Below are 13,219 nucleotides of genomic sequence, written 5' to 3' on the forward strand. Positions count from 1 at the left end.
TAAGAAGGAAAGAAATTCCACAAATGTACTTTTAACAAGGCACACCTGTTAATTGAAATGCATTCCAGGTAACTACCTCATGAAGCTGGTTGAGAGAATGCTAAGAGTGTGCAAAGCTGTCATCAAGTCAAAGGGTGGCTACTTTGAAGAATCTCAAATATTATTTGATTTGTTTAACACTTTATTGGTTACTACATGATTCCATATGTGTTCTTTTCATAGTTATGATGTCATCACTATTATTCTACATTGTAGACAATAGTACAAATAAAGAAAAACCCTGGAATGAGTAGGCGTGTCCAAACTTTTGACTGGTACTGTATATGTAATTAATGTATACTTAATAAATGAAAACAAGAGACACAGAGAAAGTGCAAATAAACAGAGAGACTGCGTACATACAGACAATAGAAGACTAACATAGACCACACCATCTCATTATATAACAGAAGTTAACACAGGGGGCCTGTCACCCATCCACACCATCTAATTATATAACAGAAGTTAACACAGAGGGCCTGTCACCCATCCACACCATCTAATTATATAACAGAAGTTAACACAGAGGGCCTGTCACCCATCCACACCATCTAATTATATAACAGAAGTTAACACAGGGGGCCTGTCACCCATCCACACCATCTCATTATATAACAGAAGTTAACACAGAGGGCCTGTCACCCATCCACATCATCTCATTATATAACAGAAGTTAACACAGGGGGCCTGTCACCCATCCACACCATCTCATTATATAACAGAAGTTAACACAGGGGCCAGTCACCCATCCACACCATCTCATTATATAACAGAAGTTAACACAGGGGCCAGTCACCCATCCACACCATCTCATTATATAACAGAAGTTAACACAGGGGCCAGTCACCCATCCACACCATCTCATTATATAACAGAAGTTAACACAGAGGGCCAGTCACCCATCCACACCATCTCATTATATAACAGAAGTTAACACAGGGGCCAGTCACCCATCCACACCATCTCATTATATAACAGAAGTTAACACAGGGGGCCTGTCACCCATCCACACCATCTCATTATATAACAGAAGTTAACACAGGGGCCAGTCACCCATCCACACCATCTCATTATATAACAGAAGTTAACACAGGGGCCAGTCACCCATCCACACCATCTCATTATATAACAGAAGTTAACACAGGGGTCAATCACCCATCCACACCATATCATTATATAACAGAAGTTAACACAGGGGGCCAGTCATCCATCCACACCATCTCATTATATAACAGAAGTTAACACAGGGGCCAATCACCCATCCACACCATATCATTATATAACAGAAGTTAACACAGGGGCCAATCACCCATCCACACCATATCATTATATAACAGAAGTTAACACAGGGGCCAGTCACCCATCCACACCATCTCATTATATAACAGAAGTTAACACAGGAGGCCTGTCACCCATCCACACCATCTCATTATATAACAGAAGTTAACACAGGGGGCCAGTCATCCATCCACACCATCTCATTATATAACAGAAGTTAACACAGGGGCCAGTCACCCATCCACACCATCTCATTATATAACAGAAGTAAACACAAGGGGCCAGTCACCCATCCACACCATCTCATTATATAACAGAAATTAACACAGGGGGCCAGTCACCCATCCACACCATATCATTATATAACAGAAGTTAACACAGGGGCCAGTCACCCATCCACACCATCTCATTATATAACAGAAGTTCACACAGGAGGCCTGTCACCCATCCACACCATCTCATTATATAACAGAAGTTAACACAGGGGGCCAGTCATCCATCCACACCATCTCATTATATAACAGAAGTTAACACAGGGGCCAGTCATCCATCCACACCATCTCATTATATAACAGAAGTTAACACAGGGGCCAGTCATCCATCCACACTGAACATGATGGTTATTTCCAATTGAATCCCCGTATTTGTTTTTTTGTTTTGTTTCTGCTCTTTTGCACACCAGTATTTCTACTTACACATCCTCATCTGCACATCTATCACTCCAGTGTTAATTGCTCAATTGTAATTATTTTGCCTATTTGTTGCCTTACCTCCTTACTTCATTTGCACAAATTGTATACAGATTTTCTATTGTGTTATTGACTGTACTTTTGTTTATGTGTAACTCTGTGTTGTTTTTGTCACGCTGTTTTGCTTTATCTTGACCAAGTCGCAGTTGTAAATGAGAACTTGTTCTCAACAAGGCCTACCTGGTTAAATAAAGGTTAGAAAAAAAAGATATAAACAAAATCTAAAACGTCCCATTACCTTCTACCCCTCCAGGAGCAGCTGTGGTCTGCCCTGAAGGCTGGTCAGATTGACATGGTTGTGTCAGATCACTCCCCCTGCACACCAGACCTGAAGAGATTGGACAGTGGGGATTTCACTCAGGCTTGGGGAGGGATCTCCTCCTTACAGTTCGGTAAGTGAGATCAATAAGAGATCCATTAAAGATCCAGTAGAGATCCAGTAGAGATCCATTAGAGATCCAGTAGAGATCCATTAGAGATCCGTTAAAGATCCAGTAGAGATCCATTAAAGATCCAGTGGATCCATTAGAGATCCATTAAAGATCCAGTGGATCCAGTAGAGATCCATTAAAGATCCAGGGGATCCATTAGAGATCCATTAAAGATCCAGGGGATCCATTAGAGATCCATTAAAGATCTAGTATAGATCAAGTAGAGGTCCATTAGAGATCCAGTAGAGATCCATTAAAGATCCAGGGGATCCATTAGAGATCCATTAAAGATCCAGGGGATCCATTATAGATCCATTAAAGATCTAGTATAGATCAAGTAGAGGTCCATTAGAGATCCAGTAGAGATCAATTAGAGATCCATTAGAGATCAATTAAAGATCCAGTAGAGATCCATTAAAGATCCAGTGGATCCATTAGAGATCCATTAAGATCATTAGAGATCCCATTAAAGATCCAGGTGATCTATTAGAGATCCATTAAAGATCCAGTGGATCCATTAGAGATCCATTAGAGATTAATTAAAGATCCAGTAGAGATCCATTAGAGATTCTTTAAAGATCCAGTAGAGATTTATTAGAGATCCAGTGGATCCATTAGAGATCCATTAAAGATCCAGTAGAGATCCATTAGAGATCAAGTAGAGATCCATTAGAGATCCAGTAAAGATCTATTAGAGATCCATTAAAGATCCAGTAGAGATTCATTAGAGATCCAGTGGATCCATTAGAGATCCAGTGGATCCATTAGAGATCCATTAAAGATCGAGTGGATCCGTTAGATATCCATTAGAGATCCATTAAGATCATTAGAGATCCCATTAAAGATCCAGGTGATCTATTAGAGATCCATTAAAGATCCAGTGGATCCATTAGAGATCCATTAGAGATTAATTAAAGATCCAGTAGAGATCCATTAGAGATTCTTTAAAGATCCAGTAGAGATTTATTAGAGATCCAGTGGATCCATTAGAGATCCATTAAAGATCCAGTAGAGATCCATTAGAGATCAAGTAGAGATCCATTAGAGATCCAGTAAAGATCTATTAGAGATCCATTAAAGATCCAGTAGAGATTCATTAGAGATCCAGTGGATCCATTAGAGATCCAGTGGATCCATTAGAGATCCATTAAAGATCGAGTGGATCCGTTAGATATCCATTAGAGATCCCTTAGAGATCCATTAAAGATCCAGTGGATCCATTAGATATCCATTAAAGATCCAGTGGATCCATTAGAGATCCATTAAAAATACAGTGGATCCATTTGAGATCCAGTGGATCCATTTGAGATCCAGTGGATCCATTAGAGATCCAGTAGAGAGCCATTAGAGAGCCATTAAAGATCCAGTAGAGATCCAGTAGAGATCCATTATAGACCCATTAAAGATCCAGTAGATCCAGTAGAGATCCATTAGATATCCAGTAGAGATCCATTAGCTATTAGCCATACCTTGCCATCTATATATAGGATTATCTGTGTGAGTAGTTACACATGGGGGGTGCAGGGTAGCCTAGTGGTTAGAGCGTTGGGCTAGTTCAAATCCCTGAGCTGATAAGGTACAACCCAGTCGTTCTGCCCCTGAACAGGCAGTTAACCCACTGTTCCTAGGCCAGTTAACCCACTGTTCCTAGGCCAGTTAACCCACTGTTCCTAGGCCATCATTGAAAATAAGAATTTGTTCTTAAATGACTTGCCTAGTTAAGTAAAGGTCAAATAAATAAAATAAAACATAGAAGCCTCATGTCCAACCATAGAAATATAATAGATTCTAATAGATTCACACATAGATCCCTAATGTCCAACCATAGAAATATAATCTAATGGATTCACACATAGAAGCCTAATATCCAACCATAGAAATATAATATATTCTAATAGATTATATTTCTATGTGTCTGTCAGAGGCACCAAACGAAAAGGTATCTGTCGTGTTGTTCTGTAAAACGTATTTATATATTTTCATATACCATAAATGAATCATTCATTAAACCATGCCTTGTCTGTTGGCAAAGCCTCTAAACTCTGCTCCTGATGTTACTACTAATCCAGTCTCCTGCTACACGACAAAGTCCACAAGGAGATAAGCATAAAATACAGCGCTAGTTTACAAGACAGTTTAATTATTTACTGGCCAGTCACAGTGAACAGAGAAGAGGTCTGATCAAAGACTCCTGGCTTCGTGTGGTGGTTCATTTCTTTACTATCAAATGAGGAGAGATGAACATATCACACAAGTCAGAGTTATAGTTAAACTAAATCTTTATTCACTTATTAATAAGTGAATAAAGAATTACCAAGTCAATACAACACACATATATAAAGTGAATCGATTGAGTGCTCTACGATAACGATGGCTGGTCGAATGAATCACCCTCAGATGATTCGTTGAGAGCCCCGAGACAAAGGTACAAAGGTCTTTTATAGCCAAGATACACCCTCTTCAAGCTACATGACAAACAACAGATGTATGGAATGGGTCACAAGGTTAAGATTTGTATGAAAGATACTTATAATGCACAGCAGACGGTATCTGCTGTAAAAAAATTATAATAACTGTTCTCGTTGTGTAGAGATCATGGTCTGGCCCTGGTGGTCATCTGGCCCTGGTGGTCATCTGGCCCTGGTGGTCATCTCTCCCTGGTACCGTATAGAACAGAAACATTAACTCATGCTCTGGGACACGGTCTTGTTAGGTTTATCACCCCAAAGCATCGTAACCCCCCCCCCGGGAAAATCTTGGACCCATTCAAACAATTAATACCACACATAGCAGGCTATAGTATGTATTCAGCTCTCCCTCTCCCAGGCTATAGTATGTATTCAACCCCCCCTCTCCTAGGCTATAGTATGTATTCCACCCTCCCTCTCCCAGGCTATAGTATGTATTCAGCTCCCCCTCTCCCAGGCTATAGTATGTATTCAGCTCCCCCTCTCCCAGGCTATAGTATGTATTCCACCCTCCCTCTCCCAGGCTATAGTATGTATTCAGCTCCCCCTCTCCCAGGCTATAGTATGTATTCAGCTCCCCCTCTCCCAGGCTATAGTATGTATTCCACCCTCCCTCTCCCAGGCTATAGTATGTATTCAGCTCCCCCTCTCCCAGGCTATAGTATGTATTCAGCTCCCCCTCTCCCAGGCTATAGTATGTATTCCACCCTCCCTCTCCCAGGCTATAGTATGTATTCAGCTCCCCCTCTCCCAGGCTATAGTATGTATTCAGCTCCCCCTCTCCCAGGCTATAGTATGTATTCCACCCTCCCTCTCCTAGGCTATAGTATGTATTCCACCCTCCCTCTCCCAGGCTATAGTATGTATTCAGCTCCCCCTCTCCCAGGCTATAGTATGTATTCAGCTCCCCCTCTCCCAGGCTATAGTATGTATTCCACCCTCCCTCTCCCAGGCTATAGTATGTATTCAGCTCCCCCTCTCCCAGGCTATAGTATGTATTCAGCTCCCCCTCTCCCAGGCTATAGTATGTATTCAGCTCCCCCTCTCCCAGGCTATAGTATGTATTCAGCTCTCCCTCTCCCAGGCTATAGTATGTATTCAGCTCCCCCTCTCCCAGGCTATGTATTCAGCTCTCCCTCTCCCAGGCTATAGTATGTATTCAGCTCCCCCTCTCCCAGGCTATAGTATGTATTCCACCCTCCCTCTTCCAGGCTATAGTATGTATTCCACCCTCCCTCTCCCAGGCTATAGTATGTATTCAGCTCCCCCTCTCCCAGGCTATAGTATGTATTCAGCTCCCCCTCTCCCAGGCTATAGTATGTATTCAGCTCCCCCTCTCCCAGGCTATGTATTCAGCTCTCCCTCTCCCAGGCTATAGTATGTATTCAGCTCCCCCTCTCCCAGGCTATAGTATGTATTCAGCTCCCCCTGTCCCAGGCTATAGTATGTATTCCACCCTCCCTCTCCCAGGCTATAGTATGTATTCAGCTCTCCCTCTCAAATCAAATCAAATCAAATCAAATCAAATTTATTTATATAGCCCTTCGTACATCAGCTGATATCTCAAAGTGCTGTACAGAAACCCAGCCTAAAACCCCAAACAGCAAGCAATGCAGGTGGAGAAGCACAGTGGCTAGGAAAAACTCCCTAGAAAGGCCAATACCTAGGAAGAAACCTAGAGAGGAACCAGGCTATGTGGGGTGGCCAGTCCTCTTCTGGCTGTGCCGGGTGGAGATTATAACAGAACATGGTCAAGATGTTCAATGTTCATAAATGACCAGCATGGTCGAATAATAATAAGGCAGAACAGTTGAAACTAGAGCAGCAGCACAGTCAGGTGGAAGTTGAAACTGGAGCAGCAGCATGGCCAGGTAGACTGGGGACAGCAAGGAGTCATCATGTCAGGTAGTCCTGGGGCATGGTCCTAGGGCTCAGGTCAGTTGAAACTGGAACAGCAGCATGGCCAGGTGGACTGGGGACAGCAAGGAGTCATCATGTCAGGTAGTCCTGGGGCATGGTCCTAGGGCTCAGGTCCTCCGAGAGAGAGAAAGAAAGAGAGAAGGAGAGAATTAGAGAACGCACACTTAGATTCACACAGGACACCGAATAGGACAGGAGAAGTACTCCAGATATAACAAACTGACCCCAGCCCCCCGACACATAAACTACTGCAGCATAAATACTGGAGGCTGAGACAGGAGGGGTCAGGAGACACTGTGGCCCCATCCGAGGACACCCCCGGACAGGGCCAAACAGGAAGGATATAACCCCACCCACTTTGCCAAAGCACAGCCCCCACACCACTAGAGGGATATCTTCAACCACCAACTTACCATCCTGAGACAAGGCTGAGTATAGCCCACAAAGATCTCCGCCACGGCACAACCCAAGGGGGGGGGGGCGCCAACCCAGACAGGATGACCACAACAGTGAATCAACCCACTCAGGTGACGCACCCCCTCCAGGGACAGCATGAGAGAGCCCCAGCAAGCCAGTGACTCAGCCCCTGTAATAGGGTTAGAGGCAGAGAATCCCAGTGGAAAGAGGGGAACCGGCCAGGCAGAGACAGCAAGGGCGGTTCGTTGCTCCAGAGCCTTTCCGTTCACCTTCCCACTCCTGGGCCAGACTACACTCAATCATATGACCCACTGAAGAGATGAGTCTTCAGTAAAGACTTAAAGGTTGAGACCGAGTTTGCGTCTCTGACATGGGTAGGCAGACCGTTCCATAAAAATTGAGCTCTATAGGAGAAAGCCCTGCCTCCAGCTGTTTGCTTAGAAATTCTAGGGACAATTAGGAGGCCTGCGTCTTGTGACCGTAGCGTACGTATAGGTATGTACGGCAGGACCAAATCAGAGAGATAGGTAGGAGCAAGCCCATGTAATGCTTTGTAGGTTAGCAGTAAAACCTTGAAATCAGCCCTTGCTTTGACAGGAAGCCAGTGTAGAGAGGCTAGCACTGGAGTAATATGATCAAATTTTTTGGTTCTAGTCAGGATTCTAGCAGCCGTATTTAGCACTAACTGAAGTTTATTTAGTGCTTTATCCGGGTAGCCGGAAAATAGAGCATTGCAGTAGTCTAACCTAGAAGTGACAAAAGCATGGATTAATTTTTCTGCATCATTTTTGGACAGAAAGTTTCTGATTTTTGCAATGTTACGTAGATGGAAAAAAGCTGTCCTCGAAATGGTCTTGATATGTTCTTCAAAAGAGAGATCAGGGTCCAGAGTAACGCCGAGGTCCTTCACAGTTTTATTTGAGACGACTGTACAACCATTAAGATTAATTGTCAGATTCAACAGAAGATCTCTTTGTTTCTTGGGACCTAGAACAAGCATCTCTGTTTTGTCCGAGTTTAATAGTAGAAAGTTTGCAGCCATCCACTTCCTTATGTCTGAAACACATGCTTCTAGCGAGGGCAATTTTGGGGCTTCACCATGTTTCATTGAAATGTACAGCTGTGTGTCATCCGCATAGCAGTGAAAGTTTACATTATGTTTTCGAATAACATCCCCAAGAGGTAAAATATATAGTGAAAACAATAGTGGTCCTAAAACGGAACCTTGAGGAACACCGAAATTTACAGTTGATTTGTCAGAGGACAAACCATTCACAGAGACAAACTGATATCTTTCCGACAGATAAGATCTAAACCAGGCCAGAACATGTCCGTGTAGACCAATTTGGGTTTCCAATCTCTCCAAAAGAATGTGGTGATCGATGGTATCAAAAGCAGCACTAAGGTCTAGGAGCACGAGGACAGATGCAGAGCCTCGGTCCGATGCCATTAAAATGTCATTTACCACCTTCACAAGTGCCGTCTCAGTGCTATGATGGGGTCTAAAACCAGACTGAAGCATTTCGTATACATTGTTTGTCTTCAGGAAGGCAGTGAGTTGCTGCGCAACAGCCTTCTCTAAAATTTTTGAGAGGAATGGAAGATTCGATATAGGCCGATAGTTTTTTATATTTTCTGGGTCAAGGTTTGGCTTTTTCAAGAGAGGCTTTATTACTGCCACTTTTAGTGAGTTTGGTACACATCCAGTGGATAGAGAGCCGTTTATTATGTTCAACATAGGAGGGCCAAGCACAGGAAGCAGCTCTTTCAGTAGTTTAGTTGGAATAGGGTCCAGTATGCAGCTTGAAGGTTTAGAGGCCATGATTATTTTCATCATTGTGTCAAGAGATATAGTACTAAAACACTTGAGCGTCTCTCTTGATCCTAGGTCCTGGCAGAGTTGTGCAGACTCAGGACAACTGAGGCTATAGTATGTATTCAGCTCCCCCTCTCCCAGGCTATAGTATGTATTCAGCTCCCCCTCTCCCAGGCTATAGTATGTATTCAGCTCCCCCTCTCCCAGGCTATAGTATGTATTCAAATCAAATCAAATCAAATCAAATTTATTTATATAGCCCTTCGTACATCAGCTGATATCTCAAAGTGCTGTACAGAAACCCAGCCTAAAACCCCAAACAGCAAGCAATGCAGGTGTAGAAGCACGGTGGCTAGGAAAAACTCCCTAGAAAGGCCAATACCTAGGAAGAAACCTAGAGAGGAACCAGGCTATGTGGGGTGGCCAGTCCTCTTCTGGCTGTGCCGGGTGGAGATTATAACAGAACATGGTCAAGATGTTCAATGTTCATAAATGACCAGCATGGTCGAATAATAATAAGGCAGAACAGTTGAAACTAGAGCAGCAGCACAGTCAGGTGGAAGTTGAAACTGGAGCAGCAGCATGGCCAGGTAGACTGGGGACAGCAAGGAGTCATCATGTCAGGTAGTCCTGGGGCATGGTCCTAGGGCTCAGGTCAGTTGAAACTGGAACAGCAGCATGGCCAGGTGGACTGGGGACAGCAAGGAGTCATCATGTCAGGTAGTCCTGGGGCATGGTCCTAGGGCTCAGGTCCTCCGAGAGAGAGAAAGAAAGAGAGAAGGAGAGAATTAGAGAACGCACACTTAGATTCACACAGGACACCGAATAGGACAGGAGAAGTACTCCAGATATAACAAACTGACCCCAGCCCCCCGACACATAAACTACTGCAGCATAAATACTGGAGGCTGAGACAGGAGGGGTCAGGAGACACTGTGCCCCCATCCGAGGACACCCCCGGACAGGGCCAAACAGGATTCAGCTCCCCCTCTCCCAGGCTATAGTATGTATTCAGCTCCCCCTGTCCCAGGCTATAGTATGTATTCCACCCTCCCTCTCCCAGGCTATAGTATGTATTCAGCTCTCCCTCTCCCAGGCTATAGTATGTATTCAGCTCCCCCTCTCCCAGGCTATAGTATGTATTCAGCTCCCCCTCTCCCAGGCTATAGTATGTATTCAGCTCCCCATCTCCCAGGCTATGTATTCAGCTCCCCATCTCCCAGGCTATAGTATGTATTCAGCTCCCTCTCTCCCAGGCTATAGTATGTATTCAAACCTCCCTCTCCCAGGCTATAGTATGTATTCAGCTCTCCCTCTCCTAGGCTATAGTATGTATTCCACCCTCCCTCTCCCAGGCTATAGTATGTATTCCACCCTCCCTCTCCCAGGCTATAGTATGTATTCCACCCTCCCTCTCCCAGGCTATAGTATGTATTCCACCCTCCCTCTCCCAGGCTATAGTATGTATTCCACCCTCCCTCTCCCAGGCTATAGTATGTATTCAGCCCTCCCTCTCCCAGGCTATAGTATGTATTCCATACATAAATTGGAAGAACTTGTCCCGATTGGTGTTTTTAAATCACTGATGAAGGATTTTGAGGCTGATTCCCTGACCTGTCAAGGTTTTTAATTAGCTGTTTTATACTCTTGTGAATTCAATAGTTTTTACTAGATTACTTGTAGTTTTTCATGTTGTCTGTCTGTAATTTTTTCGTAATGACTTGATGCTGCCTATCTTGGCCAGGGCGCTCTTGAAAAAGAGATTTTAATCTCAATGAGCCCTTCCTGGTTAAATAAAGGTTAAATAAAATACAAACAATTGTCTCTCTCTATTGTCTCTGTCTCTCTCTGTATTGTCTCTGTCTCTGTCTATCTGTCTCGCTCTATGTCTGTCTCTCACTATCTCAGGTCTGTCACTGTCTATCTGTCTCGCTCTATGTCTGTCTCTCACTATCTCAGGTCTGTCTCTGTCTATCTGTCTCGCTCTCTGTCTGTCTCTCACTATCTCAGGTCTGTGTCTGTCTCTCACTATCTCAGGTCTGTCTCCGTCTCTCACTATCTCAGGTCTGTCTCTGTCTATCTGTCTCGCTCTATGTCTGTCTCTCACTATCTCAGGTCTGTCTCTGTCTATCTGTCTCGCTCTCTGTCTGTCTCTCACTATCTCAGGTCTGTGTCTGTCTCTCACTATCTCAGGTCTGTCTCTGTCTCTCACTATCTCAGGTCTGTCTCTGTCTGTCTCTCACTATCTCAGGTCTGTCTCTGTTCTGGACGTCAGCCAGTAAGAAGGGTTTCACTCTGCCAGACGTGGTGAGGCTCCTCTGCCAGCGCACTGCACAACTCTGTCGCCTTGACAACCAGAAGGGGAGCCTTGTTCCCGGTCACGATGCAGACCTGGTCATATGGGACCCAGAGAAGGAGTTTGAGGCTAGTATTATAGGAGAGGGATTCACTAAGACGAAGAACACACAGTCTTTCATTGTATCACTACTGTTCATTTGTTGGTTTTGTGCTCAGCTGTTATTTTATATTTCCATTGATGCCTTTCCACAGGTGAAAGACGCAAGTATACATCACAAAAATAAGGTGAGATAACATAAACCATGGGTACAATACCCTACACAATATTAAACTATGAACGATAACATAAACCATGGGTACAATACCCTACACAATATAAAACTATGTGTAGTATCAGTCCAGACTGTACATATAAAGCCTTCACAATCTACTGAAGGCAATGATCCTGGTTGACGATACACCCCCACCCCCCACCCCCCGTCTCTCTCTCCAGCTAACTCCCTACCTGGGCCTGACGTTGCTTGGGGAGGTGAGTGTCACCATCGTCCGAGGCAGAGTGGTGTACAAGCAGGGTTCCTTCTCTCCTACGCCCCTGGGGAAGCATCTCCTCCTCCCCCAGGGGACGACCCAGGTCTCCCTGTGTGATGGAGAGAAGACCGAGGGGACCCAGGCCTCACGGTGATGGAGAGAAGACCGAGGGGACCCAGGCCTCACGGTGATGGAGAGAAGACCGAGTGGACCCAGGCCTCACGGTGATGGAGAGAAGACCGAGGGGACCCAGGCCTCACGGTGATGGAGAGAAGACAGAGGGGACCCAGGCCTCACGGTGACTCCCTGGAAAACAGTGGCAAGACATGTTACCGAGGGGACAATCCTGGCTAAATAAATACAATACAATTAAATAAATGGACCATGGGGGGGGGGGGGGGGGGGGACAGTTCAGATGCTTGACTGTTGTTTTAAGATGTTTTAATAAACAAAGTAATCTCTTTCAAAAGGAGATTTGTGTCTACATTACATTACTCCCTCCACCTAAATCGAGTAGATTCCACAGTACAACAGTTAAGGAACTAGAGGAGAGTGGTGGTGGTGGGGGGGGGGGGTTAATCTCCTGTGCCTGGCCCCTGCCTCTCCGTGTCACTGAGTAATCTCTGACCAAACAGACACTGTCAGAAATCTAGGAAGCATATCAGCTCATAAACACCCTGAATCAAGGACGACAGGACAGAATCCCAGGATCACACAAACACATGTTTTACTAGGATATCAAGATCATCATTTTTACCATTAGGTTTTAGGACTGAATGGAAAAGTCAGTATCTGCTGAATATGACCTACAGTATAAGATATGACCTACAGTATAAGATATGGCCTACAGTATAAGATATGACCTACAGTATAAGATATGACCTACAGTATAAGATATGGCCTACAGTATAAGATATGACCTACAGTATAAGATATGGCCTACAGTATAAGATATGGCCTACAGTGTAAGATATGGCCTACAGTATAAGATATGGCCTACAGTATAAGATATGGCCTACAGTATAAGATATGACCTACAGTATTAGATATGGCCTACAGTATAAGATATGGCCTACAGTATTAGATATGGCCTACAGTATAAGATATGGCCTACAGTATAAGATATGACCTACAGTATAAGATATGACCTACAGTATTAGATATGGCCTACAGTATAAGATATGACCTACAGTATAAGATATGACCTACAGTCAGTCAGTACAGTCAGGGGAGGGGGTTCTCACTGCAGTACAGTCAGGGGAGGGGGTTCTCACT

General features: G+C 44.2%; 1 protein-coding gene across 1 annotated transcript in view; it reads left to right on the forward strand.

The window, feature by feature from the left end:
* The window catches only part of zgc:103559, a 38,820-nt gene extending 26,407 nt beyond the window's left edge, over positions 1-12,413 (forward strand). The window contains exons 8-11 of the mRNA XM_031838200.1: positions 2,320-2,458; positions 11,370-11,542; positions 11,669-11,701; positions 11,910-12,413. Of these exons, the coding sequence (XP_031694060.1) occupies positions 2,320-2,458; positions 11,370-11,542; positions 11,669-11,701; positions 11,910-12,098 (534 nt within the window). The 3' untranslated portion in view covers positions 12,099-12,413. The remainder of the gene's footprint in view (positions 1-2,319; positions 2,459-11,369; positions 11,543-11,668; positions 11,702-11,909) is intronic.
* The last annotated feature ends 806 nt before the right edge of the window (positions 12,414-13,219 follow it).

The sequence above is a fragment of the Oncorhynchus kisutch genome, linkage group LG13 (genome assembly GCF_002021735.2).
Source record: "Oncorhynchus kisutch isolate 150728-3 linkage group LG13, Okis_V2, whole genome shotgun sequence".
Taxonomy (NCBI): domain Eukaryota; kingdom Metazoa; phylum Chordata; class Actinopteri; order Salmoniformes; family Salmonidae; genus Oncorhynchus; species Oncorhynchus kisutch.